Source organism: Homarus americanus, unplaced genomic scaffold, assembly GCF_018991925.1.
Source record: "Homarus americanus isolate GMGI-L3 unplaced genomic scaffold, GMGI_Hamer_2.0 scaffold24260, whole genome shotgun sequence".
Classification (NCBI taxonomy): Eukaryota; Metazoa; Arthropoda; class Malacostraca; order Decapoda; family Nephropidae; genus Homarus; species Homarus americanus.
The window spans coordinates 12,188,744-12,209,311 of NW_024721079.1; the positions used below are offsets into that span (position 1 = coordinate 12,188,744).

General features: G+C 42.9%; 1 protein-coding gene across 1 annotated transcript in view; it reads left to right on the forward strand.

Moving 5' to 3' along the window:
- The first annotated feature begins 712 nt into the window (after nucleotides 1–712).
- The window catches only part of LOC121861560 (substance-K receptor-like), a 34,919-nt gene continuing 15,063 nt past the window's right edge, over nucleotides 713–20,568 (forward strand). The window contains exon 1 of the mRNA XM_042359439.1: nucleotides 713–1,846. Within this exon, the coding sequence (XP_042215373.1) occupies nucleotides 1,423–1,846 (424 nt within the window). The 5' untranslated portion in view covers nucleotides 713–1,422. The remainder of the gene's footprint in view (nucleotides 1,847–20,568) is intronic.

The window sequence follows — 20,568 nt, forward strand, 5'->3', positions numbered from 1 at the left end:
GAGTACTTGCTAAATAACCTTAGTTGATGAGGCGTATTTATACATAAATAACATCAGAAACAACAGTGGGAGGCTAGGTTAGGCTACGTTAAGTTAGGTTAGATTAGGTTAGATTAACGTTAGGTTAGGTTAACGTTAGGTTAGGGTGGTTAATCTTAATATGAAATAAGGTGGGAGCTAGTCTTCAGGTGATGCACTAATGGTCATATATCGTGAACACCTCCTACAAAAACATCTTTAAACTCGCCAATAAAAAATTTATCTTGATTGAGTGAAGACGTCCCTCAAGTGGCTGTAAGTACCTTTAAAATATGTAAATAAGATTACAGGAACAAATCTTTGTCTTATTTTTATCGTCTAATCTGAAGGATCAAGACGTAGAGTCTCCCCACTGACCCAGTCCACATAGCTTCGTTCACTTACACTAAACATCGCTTCCTTTCCCTCTCCATCATCAGGTAACGTAGTCATATACTGAAGGTCACGTAAACATCACCGTCCAATATATACAATACCATCCTATTTACCACAACATACAAGGCATTAGATGTTAATTTACATAATGTACACGATGACAAACTCCTTATCATTTACACTAGGTCAGAACACTTCTAAACAATATTAATTAAGATAAAAAGCAGAGATAAGGAGGAGTAACAATGAGGTGGTGTGTCAACCAGGGCCACCTCGACCTGCATCAGTTGACTCTCACGCGCTAACTCATTCGCCCCACCGCCAGTTACTGCCGTGGAAAACTTGTTAAGATCGAGAGGTTCTTGTTTATAGTCTTCCATGGAGCTAAGAATGTTTGATATCAGCGAGAGTTTGCCTACGTGTATGTGAGGTTGGGTGATACGATTTATTAATATTCTGAAGTGATGCTTAGGTTGAGCTAAGTAGCAATTAAGTGACTTATAAATACTTCACAAGTGACGTCCAGATCAAGAGAAGTGACATAAATACTTCACAAGTGACGTCCAGATTAAGCGAAGTGACATAAATACTTCACAAGTGATCCAGATTAAGTGAAGTGACATAAATACTTCACAAGTGACGTCCAGATCAAGAGAAGTGACATAAATACTTCACAAGTGACGTCCAGATTAAGTGAAGTGACATAAATACTTCACAAGTGATCCAGATTAAGTGGAGTGACATAAATACTTCACAAGTGACGTCTAGATTAAGTCATATGACTTACAAACACTTCAGTAGTGACCTTCAGAATAGGGATCAACAAACGAGAAGGAAAATCAATTCCACTTTATATACGAGGTCTCTTATATACGAGTGTTGTGGCGGTCATGAAGATATCACATCATCTCGCTGAACTAGACAGCTGTCAAGATGGTGTGACACACATACGGTGACGAATTGTCCCAACATATATGACATTGTAAATTGCTACACAAACCAGATATAATGGCGGATCGCAAACATCATAACCTTACCATTGAAGATGTGACCTATTTACTGAGTCAAGTATCGAAAATAGTGTGTAATGACTCCTGCTGCAGGTACAAGGACAATGACGTCATTTGTTTCAGCGACTACAACTATACTGATAAACATAACCTGACCTACACCCCGACCTGGGAAATGACGGTGAGATGGACCTACGTGACGCTGGTGGTGCTGGTGGCCTTGTTGGGTAACCTGTGCACTATCATCATCCTCCTCAAGAACCGCCTACTGCTCAGGACTTCCGTCAACCACTTCATCCTCAACATGTCAGTCGCTGACCTCATCTTGACTATCACTGGGCCAATACCCTTTACCATACGTGACACCAGTTACTTCTGGCCGCTGGGCAAGGTCTGGTGTCACCTGGAGGGATACATACAGAGTAAGTCACACCCTTGGTTCTTAAGAGTCAACATCGTACAGCATAAGTCACTCCACTAGCGTAGCTAGGGGGGGGGCGGTCCGCCCCGGGCGGCACTTTTGGGGGGCGGCACTTTTGGGTCTGCTCATCACCCATATCTGCAGCTACTGGAGACGTTAATCCATCCCTTTGTATCGGCGGCAAGTTAATCCTTGTCGTGTCTGACCTAACACCTGACCCACATCATCACGGCCACGTCATGAGCTACACCCTTGCTATGCGCCCCCCCCCGCCACACACACAACCTGTAACCTGTTGAGGATTAAGGAAACTTATAAAGTTTAAGTATGTTTGGTGTGTATTTAAAGCATACTATATTTGAGTATGTGAAAGTACAGTAATATTATAATGGTACACAAACTATTTAATATATATATATATATATATATATATATATATATATATATATATATATATATATATATATATATATATATATATATATATATATATATATATATATATATATATATATAAGAGTGAGTCACTGTGCAATATGTATTTTTTGTGGGGGCACGGGGGGGGGCAAACTCAAGGGCCGCCCCGGGCGGCTTACACTCTAGCTACGCCACTGAGTCACTCACAGTACTTAAGAACACACTACATGCCTATTAAGTCACGTTGTCACCCACAGTACTTAAATCTCAGATAAATTAAAAAGTCATTCAAATACAGAATAAGTCGCCCAAGTTAACGAGATAGTTGTTGTACAGTAAGATCTATACTCCCAGTGGACGAGTCTCCTGTGGGCTGTTGCTCTCTTGAAGAACTCGCCTTATAAACATTAGTTATCCCGGACAGTAAGAACACCATCTAATATAACCTGATTATGTGAGCAGAGATTATTAGAGTAGTAGTAGGTCTACCTGTACCTATCACCGTCGGGGGGGTGGGGGACAGTAGGTCTACCTGTACCTATCACCGTCGGGGGGTGGAGGAGGGTGTTGGGTAGGTGGAAGAGGTGGGTGGGGGGTAGTGATGGCTGACATTATCCAATGAAAAATAAAGTGATAAAATCTTTTTCCTGATGAGGCGAAGTCCAACATAGTAACTACCTGATAAACACAGTCGATTAATGCCACAGAGTTAATTACTGCTTGGTAATGCCTACTCTCAATACTCATTAGTTACTGATGATGGAAAATTTGGTAACACCTTAAAGAATTGTGCATTAGTCCTTGTACAAAGCAAACGTTCGTGTACTGACGGTGAGGGTGAGGGTGTTTATCTTGTGCTGTGGAGGTGGTGGGAGTGATGCTGATGATGTAAGATGCGAAGATGTTTCACACGCTCACACACACACATTTTGACTCGTAAACACCACTAATCTGACGCTCACATCACACGCCCACATCACACGCCCACATCACAGTGTAACCATCATGAACACAAACTTCATATCAGCTCCCCACAAAGGTTTATTTCACTCTCGCAAACCTTAATCTTGGGTGTAAAGTTTCCTGTAAGTCAGTCATATGTGTGCTAGACTCCGCCATGTGTCTTAAATCTCTCTATCACTGCGTCTAAACAATATAGTACAGAGTGTGGTCAAAAGCTCTACTCAGAAATGACAACAACAACCATTTATTTTTTGAGCTTCTTCAATGCCATCTTTGGTCGTCAACAAAATCTTAGTCTCAGGTTCGACTCCCTTCCATGTTTACTCCATTGACCTGTATATAATAAAATATAAAATAATAAAACGAGATTATACACACATCCGAACACGACCACAGATAATGTACCTTCCGTCATCACCTTCACCCTTGACTTAAGATAACGCCCCGAGAGGTATAATAGTTGTTTACCTTCTCATCCATATATAACTTTACAACTACTGACTGACACGGCTGAGATAAACATACTCTTGGAGGAACACAATAAGACGAGAGGAAGAGGGAATCTTTAAGTGTGTGTGGGGGGGGAGGGGTCAACAAAGGATTGATGACAAGTAGTGAACTGGTGAGTGGAGTACCTGTGTTGTATTCAGGGAGGGATGGTGACTTGATGCGCCTGTGGACACGCCATAGAAACGGTAGTGTGAGGAGACGGATGTTTTTATATAGAAGATATAGACTTAGGCTGCAGGTGATGCTGGTCAGTCATAAGGTGTTGGAATATAATTTATATGGATGTATTTTTTATATAGACTTCTTCTTCTTCGTCTTCGTCTTATTCTTATTCTTATTCTTATTCTTATTATTATTATTATTATTATTATTATTATTATTATTATTATTATTATTATTATTGGTAGCAGCAGCTACAGCAATGTCGTGTTTGCTGATAATAGTGATTGAATCTTAGCTTTATTGGATATTACGAGGTTAACATTTCGCTGGTGAGTGATGGCTGTATCGTAGATGAGAGAGAGAGAGAGAGCCAGGGAGGTTTGGGTATAATGTACAGGGGCAATGCGAGTTATTATGTATAATACTGTCGCAGGTCATCGAGAGGTCACCTAAAGCTTGTGAAAGTATACAACTACAGGTTAATGAGTTAATTCACATTGCTTATCTCCCGCCGCTTACCTGCAGGAGATCTGGCAATGTCATCCACGCACATGCCAGTCCGAGTTGGCAAAGCGAAATCTTGATAAACAAAATGGAATCTGATAATAAATGTCTTATATTTAAATTGGTGCAGCTTTGATATGGTCAATGATTAGTGTTTTTGTTTTATTTTGAAGAACAGTGGATCACTTGCCCTCAGGGTGTTTGGGGAAGTCAGATCGTCATTCAGTTGTTTGTGTTTTACTTTTACTTTTATCCTCTTCGCCACTGATCGGCTTGTTAGCCGCTTGGGCGATCGGTCACGTCTCTTTTCCTTTATATTCTTCACCAAAAGGTCGGCTCGCTAGCCGCCCGGGCGATCGGTCACGTCTCTGTCACGCACTGTTGGCAAATACTGGGCATGCACCGGCTCCTGAATGTACCTGAACCCGCTCCAGTGTTGGTCAAGTCTTCTCTTGAAAGAGCTCACACTCGGTGCCGTCACAACACTCTCTGGTAGATTGTTCCAAGAGTTTACAACCCTCACTCCGAAAAAGTTTGCCCTCACGGTTTTCTGGACTTGCGGCTTCTTCAATCTTGAGCTGTGACCCCTTGTGGGGCGAGCGTCCGCCAGCTCCAAGTAAGGACACTCAACTGAGTAGTGCCCCCTGAGATGCTTATAAACCTCAACTAGGTCCCCCCTTGCCCGTCTGTAGTATAAGCTAGGCAAGTTCAGGCGCTCCAATCTCTCAGGGTAGCTGAGATGCCGAAGTGCAGGCACCAGTTTGGTGGCCCTCCTTTGAACATTTTCAACCAACTGACAGTCCCTAGCATATCTCGGGGACCAGATGGGGTGACAGTACTCCAGATGGGGAAGCACTTCACTCCTGAAGATCGTCACGAGGGACGGACCGTCTAGATATCTGAACGACCTTCTTATAAGACCCAATAATTTATTTGCCTGATTTACCTTCTTCTCACAATGGCCCGAGAACTTCAGCTCATTGTCAACATACACACCTAGGTCCTTCTCACACACAGTCTCAACTAGTACATTTTCTTCATCCCGTTGGGACATATGGTACGCCTCCTTACCGTTGGTACGCCCCAGGTGCATCCTCTTACACTTCGTGACATTGAATCTCAGCAGCCATTCCTTCGACCATTCCTGGAGCCCACAGAGGTCCTTCTGCAGCTCTTCACAGTCCGCTTGGTTCTTAATTTCCCGAAATAACTTGCCATCATCGGCAAACATTTGTATGGAGGAGTGTACAACGTCAGGCATATCATTTATGAAACAAACAAACAACAGCGGGCCCAATACACTACCCTGCGGTACCCCACTTGTTACAGGTACAGATGACGATTTCGTGCCATTAATCACCACACATTGCTTGCGGTCATGTAGAAAGTCTTCTATCCACGCTAGGACATTTCCCCGAATTCCGTACCCTTCCAGTTTGATTTTCAGCCTTTCGTGGGGTACACTGTCGAAAGCCTTGGCAAAATCTAGGTAAATATTGTCGATATTACCACCCCGTTCTAGAATATGGGTCCAAATATCCAATACCTTGAGCAATTGTGTCAAGCAAGAGCGCCCCGGCATAAAACCGTGTTGGCAATCTTTTACAAGGTTGTTTCGTAGTAGATGTTCCATCGCTGCATCTCTGATAATACTCTCAAGTACTTTACATATTATGCTGGTCAGGCTCACCGGTCTATAGTTGTTCGTGGAGTGCCTATCGCCCTTCTTGAAGATAGGACTCACATAAGCCACTTTCCATTCACTGGGGACCATTTGTTCATCCAGGCATTTACAAAACAGAATCTTCAGGGGCTCTGCAAGCTCGTTGCACAGCTCCCTTAGCACTCTAGGATGCACCATGTCAGGTCCAGGACTCTTATGGACCTTTAGCCTGGACAGTTTATTTCTAATACCCTCTTCTGTGAACACAATGTGGGTCAGTGCTGTGTCGAACCGTCTGTCCTCAAACGCAGGAAGGTTAGTTGCATCCTCTCTTGTGAACACTGAGGAAAAGAAGCTGTTCAATGCCTCAGCTTTATCCTGGTCAGAATCTGCGTAACTACCATCTTCAAGCCTCAGGTCTGATACTCCTACTCGCGTTTTCAATTTCGACTTTGCATAGCGGTAAAACGCCTTTGGGTTTGACTTGACCTCGCGTGCAACCAGCCTTTGGAACTCCTTTTCAGCCCACACCACCCCTATTAAGGTGGTCTTTGATTTTCTGCGCACAGGCCGCGGAGTTGTGGTTACGTGAGCAGAAGCGACATCTAGGACGATCAGGTCGGCAGCAGGCAGTGAAGGTGTGACCCCAATGAGAGCAGATAACACAAAATGCAGGCCCAGGATGATAGGGTTCTGTATAAAGTGGTGGAAGGATTGGATGGGCTTCCACAGTGGTTGGACATACCCTTCCCTTCCACTTGACAATAACAGCAGCTTGTGGAGTGTTTCCCCGGTAATGTCAACGTATACTGAGTATAATAGAATTAAAGTCACACGTATCTTCGATGTTAGCATATAGGGGGAATCGTTTCACTAGGATGTGGCAACATTCATCAGCGTCTGCTGGGTGGGGGTGGGGTGGGGGGCGGGGCACTAGGGCAACCCCAGAGCCAACAGTACTTAGGAATTCATAGACTTCAGCAGTCTGACACTTGATAAAGTTCCGGTTCTTACCTTGTCGGAATTGAATGTTGGGACCATGCTGTCTGCAGTACTTCATCATCCAATTAAACCGATCCTCGACGGATTTTAATGAGTCCTTGGGAAAGTGGAGATTCAGCTTACTTGTCTGTTTGGCAGAGGGCAGGGTGATAGGGTCCATGGCATTGCTGTTTCCACTGTGGCTAGTGTTTCCCATAGAAACATTCCCGTCACTGTCATAATCACTGGGGTCTGACTCTTGAAGGGTGTTGGATTCAGTCAAGACCTGCTGTGTTTTATTCCCAGTTGAATTCTTTCTGCTTCCTTCTGTGTGTGTCGTCCTTTTCTTCCTATCATTCATGATCTCATCACTGTCGCTTCCTTCACTTTTCTTCGCCGACTCTCGCCGACTCTTCTTTTCTTTCTTACTAAATCACCTTTTGAAAATTGTCTATCACTTTTATTGTTGTTGGCTGCGGATCGTCTGCTTCTGATTCGCTACTTAAAAGCCTCAGGTCATCTTCTAAGCTGTTCAGTAGGGCAATCTTTTCTTCTTTAGCCAAAGCCTTCATAGGTTTCTGCCCACCGCTCTCCTCAGGCATTGTGCAATGCTTGTGTTCGGTCACAGGTGAGATGGAGAGGCAACGACGTCACTATCACGTCATACAACGTCACGCTCTTCGCACTGCGCATGCGCAGATGCGAAAATAACCGACCAGAGGGTCCAAGCAGAAAGTCCAGATATTTTATCCAAAATATTGTCTAAGTCCAGCAACTATAAATTTCACAAGCGACACTGTGCTTACAACTAGGCTCCACTGTAGTTCTCTAAACAGACTGAAGGTAGTCGTCTCACTAAATTCATCAGAATTGGGAATTGTAGGGAGAGCTCACTCACAGCCTTTGTTGACGTTTCACGGTGCGCATTTCGATGTATCTATCTATAGACTTGTACGTTTTCCTCGATGTTGTATTCAAAAGGCGTGAAAGCATAACCATTCCGTCACAATAACACGACTTATCGAACGCTGGAATCTCGAACAGTGCATGTACGCTGTATACGCCATCTCTTGACTAGATACTGAACTCAAGTAATTTTAAGCTAATGAAAAAAAAACGTGGGAATATTTAACCAATAAGAGAAGTAAAGAGCCTCGGTTAAAGGATGACGTCATCACTAAGCAATTAAGCAGTTGTGTTTAACAATTTCGTAATTATAAAAGCCAAGGCAAACCACTCTCCCCTATGACTCACGGTTTTTATTGGTTACAAGTTACGTGCTGTTTTCTTATTGGTTAAAAGTAACCTTACTGTTTTCTCATTGGCCAAAAGTTACCTAGCTGATTTCTTATTGGCTATCATGTAGTGGATCTCTCCCCTACAAGCCGAGCCGCATTCCAATGCGACAGTATCCTAGCAACTGGCGAACTTCTCACGAGAGGGGTCGCCACCTGCGACGCTTGCCCTAGCAAGGGAGTCCAACAACCAGCGAGTTCTCACGGGCTTACTTCCGGCTGCTGTGTATATAAGCTCTCAGTCTCTCCATTGAGATTCATTCTCAATCATCATTCGCCAGCCAGCCTTCGCCGTGAACGGACCTCTCTTCTGACCCTTCACTGCTAAAGCCTGCCAGCCTGTCTCTAACCGTTGACGACCCGAACGAAAACGACCACCTCACCACCATTACTCACACACCCGGGAAGCTCGTTCCAGACAACGCCATTTCTGTGCCTCCCCACTCATCAGGGGTGACTCCTGATCAGAGGCGGCCCTGATTGGGAGATCTGTAACGGCTTTCTGCAGCGGACTTGGGCCGCGATCCCACTGGTGTTACTTGCATCAGTGGCTGCTTTTCTTTGATTTTCCTTCTTCTTCGCTCTGGCCTGGGGACCTGCACCCTAGAGGTGTATTCGTCCTTGGGTCCCCCCTGTAACTGTTCACCTCCACTGAAGGAGATTGTGAACAAGAAAGGGGGTAGGAGCAGAACCCATCCCTCCGCCGAGCCTTCCTGGGAAACCGTGATCGTGCGGGTCCACCTAGGAAGGGGATCCCAATCCTTAATCCACCTCCCCCCCCCCCACCCGAAATAGGTATACTTTAAGCTCACGCCTATAAGTGAGCACTCACCAACAATAGGGAAATAGGTTCCCCTAACGGGGCTTCTGGGTGAGTGACACAGGAACCACTCCACGACCACTCGACCAGCAAGTGGCGGTGGGGAGTGCTGTAATTCCTGTGTTTAGGTTGCTCGCCCGGAATAGGTAGGCTGCCTGTAACTTCCGTAAAACCACAACAAGACTGATGCCACGGAGAACGACCAAAGCAAATGACTAGGACAACTGGAAACAGGATACGGGTACGCTCCCTCCTGGGGGGCGTATCCGAAAAACGCAAGGAGAAACTGGGCATACTACTATGTGCCCAGTTAAACATCAAATTCGCCGCCTTGATCGAAACAAAGGACTCCTTCATAGTCCTGTGCCTGGAAGAAAAGGATGTAGACAATATGCTCTCTGCCGACTCAACAAAGAAATTAAAAGAACGAGGATTTGAAACAGTAATACCACCACAACTACGAGCAAAAAAATCCGTAGTAATTAAAAGGGTAGACAAAAATATACTGAAAGAAACACCAAGCTACATTGCAAACAAAATAGAAGAGAAGAACCCATGGGCCAGAGTTGAGGAGGTGGTGCTGATGCCTGGTGCTCCCACCATGATGAAGGTCAGGTTTGGAGAGATCTCCATGGCACAAAAAGCCCTAGAGAATGGCCTCTGTATCTCCCACTACCATCTGACAAAACAACAAATTGAGCAGGAGGAATTTTACGCAATAGCACCGTGTTGGAACTGCGATAAATACAATCATCTAGCAATAAACTGTCTCCAAAAAGATAAGAAGTTCTGCTCCGAATGTGCAGCAGAGAGCCACACATTCAGAGAATGTAGCAATAAAGATAACCCCAAATGCCTGAACTGCAATGGGGACCACCGAACACTAGCAGCACGCTGTCCCATAAGGAAAGAAATAATCAGGAATCTGAGAGAAAAAGAAAAGACAAATAAGAAGATAGAAACAGACCCTAACAAGACATATGCAGCAATTGCAAAGCTGCAAGATACCACCTCCAAAGTTCTGAAGAAAGCGAAAGAAAACCCCCTTATGCAACCTACATACCTTAATCTGAGCGAAGGATTACCATTCACAATTCTAACCAGTATCATTCATGCACACATCAACAACATCGCAAAACCAGGAACCTTTGGAAAAACGATCAGGGAAATGTTTGCTGCAAACAATCTGCCGGAGGTGAAATTCCCAGACGACGCCCCCTCAACAGAAATATTTAAAATTGTCACCGAGAGTAGCCTGGGAATAACCAAACCACAGGAGCACATAACCAAACTAGGCACAGAAGAAAACGTCATGGAAATAGACCCTATCACCCAAGCAGTCACACCACACCGCAAATCATCAGATTCCACAACTCAGCAAACAGAGAAACCACAACCTGCAAAAGCTGACCCAACCAAAGCGAAATCAAGAAAAGAATCCCACTCTGGCCATCGTGCCCCCCCCATTTTCACCAAGCGATGTGCAGCCAGCAGACCTAGGCAATGAGATCGGCATCCGCTTCTACTCAGTCAACACACCACCTACAATAACAAATGATAGACTTCTGCAGGAAATCAAGGAAGGCACAGTCAAATTCACCTACGAAGATGATAGGGTGGAAGAATCCTACATAGACCAGTTAATAAATGCAGGACTTATAAACACCAAATACAATAAAATTGAAAGAGTAGATATAACTAAGTTTAAGAAAATCAGAACGGGATTGAAGGAGGAAAGGAGTAGACACTCGCCAGGAGATACACGAGCCAGCAAACACCCTACACCAAGTTCTCGGGATCCACGACTATTCAAAACAAATCATTAAAGATAATTCAACACAACGTCCTTGCCTGGACTCTGACGAGGAAACCAGAACTTACTAACATATACAGCACAATAGACCCAGACATCATCCTTATCAACGCACATGGTCGGAAAAACAGTGACAAAATCAAGATCTTTAACTACCATGTACATCAAATGAACATACACGACGAACTACATGACGGAATAGCAATAGCTATAAAACGCAACATACAATACAAAATCATTAACAACTTTCAAAGTAACTTTCTTGCAGCCGAAATAAATACAACAAGAGGCCCAATAACTATTGGAACTTCATGTCTAACATTCAGAAGGCCAATATTCCCTACAGGGGACATCTTAAAACTAATGAGGCAAAACAATCCAGCATACTTCATTGAGACCTTAATGCTAAACACACAACCTGACACAATATTAGAAACCCAGGAGGAAAAATTCTCCATGCTCATCGAACACGGACAATAACACACTGGGCCTGACTTCGCAATCTCTACGTATCAGCCGGTAACTCTGGGAAACCAGACAATGTTTTAACCAATAGGCATCACCATCTAAACGTACATCTAAAAGCTGGACCTACAACAACCAGTGATCATCTACCCATGATAGCAACTTATTCACATCCCCGATACAAAATTCCATCAATCCCAAGATATTCACTAATAGAGCAAAATTGGGAAAAAATTTTAATCGGATCTTAGCAAATAACGAACCAACACTACTACACAACAAAAGACAATAACAGAGATTGACATAACACTGGACACATGGTACAAATGAAGTAACAACAGCAATGAAAAACAACATCCCTAAAACAACATACCGTACATTACCACATGCACAATTAATATATGAAGGGAATGATCCAAAACTAGATTCACCAATCTATATGAATACACAAAACAATACTGGGTGAGCAATGACAACAGAATATTATACAGGAATCTAAAAAGAAGAACCGAAAGACATAAGTAAAGAACAAACATTAATGAAACATGGAACAAGCTGATCCATGATACACAAGCAGACTACAGAAATCAAAAAAGCATTCTGGAAAAAATAAAACCTAATGGGAACTAATCTGGAAGAAACTAGCTACATAAAGGACAAAAAAAAAAAAAACGGTAGAAAGGCAACAGAACCACACGATAAAGAACCAATATTTAGAGAATACTGGAAAGACATATACAGAATCAACGTGACGAAGACAATAGAAGCTTCTGCCAAGAAACAGAACAGGCAACTAGGAATATATTTGAGCCAGAACACAGAGAAATGGAAACCTACTTAGGAAAATCAACCTCAACTCATTAAACATTAATAACCCAATAATTGCTCCATTAACTCAAAATGATATTGAAAAAAAACAATAGCAAGCTTTAAGAACAAAGCACCTGGCATAGTTTTCAAATTAATAAATCGTACTACAAAACAGTCCTCAGTCTATGATCGAACAGCTTAAAAATATATACAATGCCCACTTGCAATTGGCTTCTTCCCTACCAAATTTAAAATAGCCAAAATCAGACCTATCCTGAAAGCAGGAAAAGAACCATACTCAAAGCAAAACTACAGACCCATCCTTCACTACTGGAAACACCTGAAAATATTGGAAAAAATAGTCAACCACAGTGACTCAGAAATTTTCTAGACCAAGAAAACAAATATAACCTGAGCCAGCACGGCTGGAAAAATCGAGGAACCAACACAGCAAGTATCTAATATACGAATCAATTGCAATGCTGTAAACAACAGAGACCAATGCAATATAATTTAAGAGATGTCAAAAGCATTTGATAAAGTCTGGCATGAAGGACTGAAGTTGAAAATAATCAAATTGGATACGCCCTACCAATATCACAACACTACTATGCAATTTCTTAGACAACAGAAAGGCCAAATTAATCATCGACAACCATCTAGACAAACTTTTAACCTTCTATATAGTGGATTCCCCTGGAAGGCAGTAATATATCGCCGACATTATACACTGTATTATTAGCAGATGCCGCAACCACGGCAATCAGAATATATAGCATACGCAGATGATGTAACACAGATAGTCAGGCACCCAGGAAAATCCAAACAAATGATGGCCATTAGGAACAAGTAGAGAAATAGATAAAACCAATGTCCAAAAACTCAAAATAATTCACATCGCAAAACAAACCCTACCCTATTATTGTCAACAACCAACAAATACCATATATGCCAACGGAAAAATATTAGGACTCACAAGATAACCACAGAAACGAATAATCCCCACATCAATGAAAGAATAGCTATAAGTAAAATCACAACTTACAAAGCTCAGAAGATTCCGCCAGCCACTAAACACCAACACGCAATTGCAATTCCTATACAAAGCACTGATCAGACCACACTTAGAATACCCTCCGATACCTCTGAACACAATCGCAAGAACAAATCAACTTAAATTCTTAAGTAAGAAATTCAAATATAGCCCCCAGAAGAGAGCGGCAAAACACCAACCACCATAAGTACACAAACAGCACAAGACATACACACACAGAACACGGCATAGACCCACTACAACACCAGAATACACACCCAAGCAAATGCACATGGGAAAAATCCACAAGAACAGGATCCCATACTAAACCAACTAATTGAGTGAAAACAACAACACATCACACAGATGGTGGCCTAGAAGCAGAAAAATGATAACGAAAACCAGAGCCTCTATATACACACTAAAAAGGAACCAAAGATGGGCACAACCTCCAGTCACCAAGGACCTGAGGGACCCCACAAATAAACAACAAAGACCTAAATATTTCAAGGCCACAAACACCCACAATAAAAAACTAAAACGAAAAAGATGGGGATCATCCCTCCAGCGCCACAAGGACCTGGAGGACACCCCCCCATCATAATATGCCCCAAGGAAACATCAACAGAACAACTTAGCTTAGCTTGGCTGACCGGCCTTCCCTAACCGCATGAGTCCTCTAATGCAGCACTGCTGACGGAAGACAAAACTTGTCTCCGCAGGGTGGATAGCCCACCTGCTGTTAACCCTCTCCTCCTATTTCCCACTTGACTTTTACCTTGTACAGTACCCTTCTTGCACCCCTCAGAGCAAATGCTCTTCTCTCCGCACCGACCGACCCTGAGATTCATTCTGCTCTATTGGAAACCTGAACACGCAACACCTCCTCCAAGCAAAGCCCTCGCTGCCCAGCTCTCATTCAACCTGGAGGACAGCAACACGCAAATATCTCCTCTAACGAAGCTCCTGCACAGATACCTCCAAAAGCACGCCACTCACCGAACGTGTCTCTGAGCAAGCCTTCTACCACACGGCGTCTCCAGCACCAGACTGTCTTGTATATAATATATTTTATATAAGACAACCACCACCTAGAGTTTCCATCCATCCCATCCTGAGTGCTAGACAACTTAATCTCACGTAACCCTACAATCATAATGAGGAATAGTTAAAATATATATATATATATATATATATATATATATATATATATATATATATATATATATATATATATATATATATATATATATATATATAGATATATATATATATATATATATATATATATATATATATATATATATATATATATATATATATATGTATATATATATATATATATATATATATATATATATATATATATATATATATATATATATGCTGATAAACACAAGGAAAAAAGAAAACACGAAGTTCCCAAGCGCTGTGTGATTCACATCTTCAGGGGTGAGTACAAACTAAGTAGAAGTGATCGATCGATCGATGGGTGAAGTAAAGTATGAAGAAATCTTGATGCAGGTGCGTAGATTGGTGGTGCGGGAACTGGACTTGAAGAATAATGGTGGAATTTGGAGGGACTTGGGGTTGGTGGATAGTGCAGAAGAAAAGCGAGGAAATTGGAAAATAGTAGTAGAATGCTAGGTCTTGGGGCTCAACCCAAGTGCTTCTGTTTTCTCATGTTTGTGTTTCAGCTAATTTTCGTCTTAGGTATTATATTTATGTCAGGTGTTTGTATGTTTAGCAAATATTGCAATTTTATGCCTTACATTTTCGGGTCTTATGTCCTAGCCAATGGTGAGGAGTCTAGGGCAGGTACTTGTGTTTCTGCTAAGAACATCCCGTCTTTTTATGATCTAATGTTGTAAGTGGTAGGGCTGCCAAGGTTGTCACTGGGGTAACGTTGCATCTTTCAATAGAGTGGAGTTGGTGTGGGTTCTAGGGCTCTTCTTTTACTGCGAGGGAACCACGAGTGTTCTCTTCTTCCGTCTTCTGTCTCTTCCATCCATTCTTTGATTGGTCCTGGCTCTATTTCTTCTAACTTTGTCCATATTCTTTTTGAGTGTTCGTGTAGGTAAACGTTTAGGGGTTCTATTTGCGCTCGTTGGTGTAGTTGACGGTTGGTGACTATGTCAGGATATCTGATGTTATATACATCCCTTAGGGCTAAGTTTTGAATTATCTGCAGTTTCTTTATGTTTGTTTGTTTTATTGCATGTAGGGGAATTGGTGGATATACTAGTCGGGATTGGACAAAGGCTCTATATAACTTTAACTTGTTTTTTGCTGACAGGCTTCTGAAGCGTTTTAATTTAATTACCATGTTTCTGGTTTTTGCAAGTTTTTCGGTGATGAATGTTTTGTAGCCTTTTGTTGTTATCTTCAGCCCTAGGACAGTGCCTTCCATGGCATATGGAATTACTTTGTTGTCTACTATAATGGGGTCTTTTTTCCTTTTAGCGATTGGGATTATTTTGAACTTGTTGGTGTTCGTTTGTATCTTCCACTTTTTTTCGTACTGGTTGATGTTCTCTATTGCGTTGGCAGTATGTTGTGCCATTATTGCTGTTGATTTGCCGGGTATGTGATGATTTGTGTGATATCGTCTGCAAAACTTATGTATTCACTGTAGGGAGCTGGTTCTGGTAGGTCTGCTGTGTAGATATTGTACAGCGTGGGTGAAAGGACACTGCCTTGGGGTACTCCACTTTTCAGTTTTATGGGTGGTCCTATATAGCTGCCAATTTGTATTTGTGCCGTGCGGTCGTCTAGGAAGTCACAGACGATTTTTTCTATTGGTTCTGGAAGATTTAATTGAAGCAGTTTGAATTTTAATCCTAGGTGCCATACTTTATCGAACGCTTTCTTAACGTCTCTTAATACAATGTTGACTTGGTTTCTTTCTGCTTTCTTGTTGGCTAACGTTTCCGTGATTATGGCTAGTGCAGTATGTGTTCCCTTTTTTTCAGTGAATCCATGTTGTCTGGGGTTTAGTAGTCCGTTTTCGCTTCTGTGTTTTCTGATTCTCTTGTTTATTGCCTTTTCAAATAGTTTTCCTATAACTTCGAGTAGGGAAATCGGTCTGTAGTTAATTACTTGAGTGTGGTCTTTGGCTGGTTTCGGTATGAATATGAGTTTTGCGTTTTTAAATGCATCAATGAAGTATCCACTTGCCAAAGCTGAGTTAAATATTTCAAGGATGCCTTGTGTGCAGTTGTTGGGTAGGTATAGGATCATATTTCTTGTGATTTTTGTAAATCCTGGTGCTTTTTCTTTAGTGTGTCTGATGTAGTGTAGCAGTTCTCCTTCTGTAATTGGTTCTATCAGGTTGAGCCTGGTTTTGTCCACCACATGGTATGGGGTTATCCTATGTATCATTTCAGCCATTTCTCTGCAGATATGATTTTCGTGTTCCTCATCAAATTCCTCATTTTCTTCTTCTGATATTTGAAATACTTTTTTCCATTCTCTCCTGTATGCGGATTCTATCTCTTTTTCTTCAAAGAGTTTTTTCCCGTTTTGGTCTTTTATGTACTTTTGTTGGGGCTTGTCGTTTCCTAGAATTTTGTTTACGTTCTGCCAGAAGTTCTTGTCATTTCTTGTGGTATCCAGGTTGTTTATTAGTTCGTTCCATATCTGTTGGTGTGCTATCAGGCTTTCATCTCTTAACTTTTGTTGTATTTGCCTTAAGTTTCTAATAAGCTCTGTTGTTGGTGGATAGTTTTGTATGTACATCATTATGTTATTGTATTGTACTTGGAGCATTCGCAATTCATGGGATGTCCTGATGTGTGGTAGCGTTCGATATGTTGTGATTGGTATGTTGTTCTCTGTTGCCTTTTTGATGTTACGTATAAGGGTATCTGTTTCGTTGTCAATATCTTCTAGTGTTTTGCCTTGGAGATCTGGGATCTTAACTTGTTCTAGTTGCTTCCTGTAGCCTTCCCAGTCTGCTTTTTGCATTTGGAAACGTGGGGTTGTTGGTACTTGGATTGGGCTTGTGGATAGTTTTATTATCATTGGAATGTGGTCACTGGTAGTTAGTGGTCCTTGTTTTATATGGTAATTCAGGAATGCCTTGTTATTGGTGAAGACTTTGTCTGGGGTTGTTGTTTTGTTATTGCCAATAAATGTGGTGAAGTGTGGTCCTAGATGGATCATTATGGTATGCAGTGCAGTGCCCACCCTGTTCCTGTTTCCGTGGCCGAATATTGGATGGCTTGGGTTCAGATCTCCTATTATATATGTTGGGCAGTTGTAGTTCAATAGTTTTATCAAGTCTGGGGCCGGCAGGTAGTTCCGTCTTGGTGGTAATTATGCTGTGGCTATTGCTATTTCTCCTAGTGTGGTAGTTATTTTGATTCCCAGGAATTCGTCCTGGAATTCGTCGATGATTTGATGTCTGAGTCTGTGTTTTACAGCAATGGCCACGCCATCATTTAATTCTTCTGTTTTATTTCTTTGGTAGGTTGTATATCCAAATATTTTTATTTTCTTGGAATTTGAATTGCCGTGACCATTTATTAAAATTATGTCCGGATCAATGCTGAGGTATGTGTTTGCAAGGTTGTTTTTATTTGTTTCCCAGTTGCGGACGTTGTGTTGTATGATGGTAAGTCTTCTGGGTTTGTCTTTATTCATTGTGTTTTGATTTTTTGTTTCTTGTTTGTTGCTCGGATGGCGATCTCTTGTCCGGAACCAGTCTGTTACGGATTCTTTGGAATTTCCATTGTTCTTCTTTTTTGAAGTTGTGTCTCCTTATTTTAATCCTTTGGTTTATCAGGTAAGCTTCCACTAGTGCTTCAGAGTATTTGTCGTTAGAGTAGGTCCATTTTAGTTCTTGTTTCGTTATGGCTTGTATAATGTCTGGCATCGTTTTGCATTCATTAGGGATAAATATTTTTTCACACCAGTGAAGCTGTAGTTCACAGTCGTCTGCACATTCTAAAGTCAGGAGCGTTTCCCCGCCCTGGGTATCCATAGTTGCTGTTGTGACTTTTTTCCTTACGGCTCCTGTCTCTCTTTGGATGTTATTTTGAAGGTCCTGCCTCTCTGCTGTACTTTGGGTGAATGTTTCAATCATTTGTGACTTTGCCTTGTCAGCTTCGTTTGTTTCGTGTACTGTTGCGGCTGGTGTTTGCTCCGTTGCTCCTTTTTCTTCTGCGTTGTCTGTCTCCTGTGGTGCATCTGGGTTGGTTAAGCGGGACGCTTGTAGCACAGATCCAGAAGCTGGGTTGGCTGGGAAACTCATTGTTGGGAGATTGTTTCTTCCAAGCATTTTGTTCATTTCTATTTCGAACGTGCCTGGGTTACCTATATTCATTATGTGAGAGTATAATAGGCAGATGAGCACTTTGTAGTCTCGTATTTCGCTCAGTACAATTTTGGTGGTATTCTGTGGTTGTGTTGTTTCTTCAACTACTTTCTTTGCAATAGCAGCATATGTTGTATTCTCCTTCTGTTCTTGTTGTTGTTTTTCCTTTGCTACTTTTTCATTTATTATTTTCTTTTTGTATGGACAGGCCATTGCTAGGGTTCAGTGGGTCTTATATCCTGGTTCCTTCCGGTTTTTACAGTTTATACATGCTTTGGGTTGATTCTTGCAGTCCCGGAAGGTATGGCCTTCTTCTGCACATTCAGAGCATATTTTAAGTTCCTTTTGAGGACAGTCTTTTGTTGCATGAAATTCATGTGCATAGCAGATAAAGCAGGTGAGAATATTGTTCGTGTTCTGGGTAATAAGTTCAATATACAGGAGCGAACACAAACACCTGTATAATGTTTGTAGGTTCTATTTACTGGATAAGAGATATGTACACAAGGAAAGTAGCGCTCTTCAGCCTGTCCGCTGGTCCACTGCTCTATAGACGACGTATGGCAAGTGATACATTAGCAGCTTCCATACGTCGCCAGGCACATTAATTAAGCATGTGGGACATTGATAAATACATTGCCACACGCTACTAGCTAGGCTAAATAAATAATACATAAATGGAGCACATACATAATATACATAGCATAATATAAATACAGCATACAGAATATACATACACCTCCCTCCCCCCTATACGCTCATAGCAAAGTCTTGAGCGGACCTTTTCTTTTGGATCCGTTCTGAGCGTCGAGGGACTAGATCACTGGGAAGGGTATGGGACTCAACACTGGTGGCGGGGTCAGCAGAAGGCATTGTTACGGGGCGGAGAAAACGGCGGTTCCTCCACCACACACGACCACTGGGTAACCGCACCTGGTAGTCCCGTGACCTACCGAGACCCATGACTACGCCTACTTTGTCCCAACGTAGGGAGGTCGGGTCCTGAACACGGACTTGGGTGCCGACACTCAACCTGGGGAGAGAACGGGCGTGGTCGTTGTAGCGGGCGACGACGTCCTGAACACGTTCGGCGGCTCGGCGATCACAATCCTCTGTCTTGGCCTGCCACTCCTTGGAGAAGGATTGAGGGTGAGCAGGGACACAAGAACGAAGGGGGCGTCCATACAAAACCTGGGCAGGGGAGCGTCCGGTGTAGTTAGGTGTGTTGCGGAGTTCAAGAAGACCCCGGTCGAAGGCCTCGCAGTCAATGTTCCCAGAAGGGGCCACCTTAAGGATGAGGTGCTTCAGGGATTTGACAGCAGCCTCAGCGTGGCCGTTGGACTGCGGGTAATGGGGCGATGACAACACATGCCGGACTCCCCATCGGTCAAGGAACACAGCAAAGTCCCGGCTTGTGAACTGAGGCCCTCCGTCGGTTCGCAGGCGCACAGGAACGCCCACGTCACGGAAGTAGTGGCGGAACTTGCTGATGGTGGCGGCAGACGTCGTGTCATTACCGCACTTGATGACAACCGGCCAACCAGAGAGACGGTCGACGATAACAAGGAAGGACTTTCCTGACACAGAGAAAAAGTCGGCCGACACAGACTCAAAGGGGCGGGTGGGGTTGTCGTCACTCATGAAGGGTTCCTGCTGCTGGCTGGGTTGTAGTACGTGGCGGGGCTTACACACCTGGACAGCATTGGAGATGTCGGGGTCGATGCCAGGCCGGAACACAGTCTGTCTTGCACGCCGTTTGGTGGCCTCGGCTCCACAGTGACTGTCGTGGAGGCGAGCCAAGGCGTGGAGACTTGAAGCAGCAGGGACAACTACCGAAGGAGAGGTGTCACTGGCCAGAGGTAGGGGTAGGGCGGCAGCAGGGTAGTTGCTGCTCCCTTCGTGCACCCTGTTGGCGTATTTTACCTCGAGAATCGGTGTTGGGAAGTCCTGGGAGATGATGGCCAACTCTT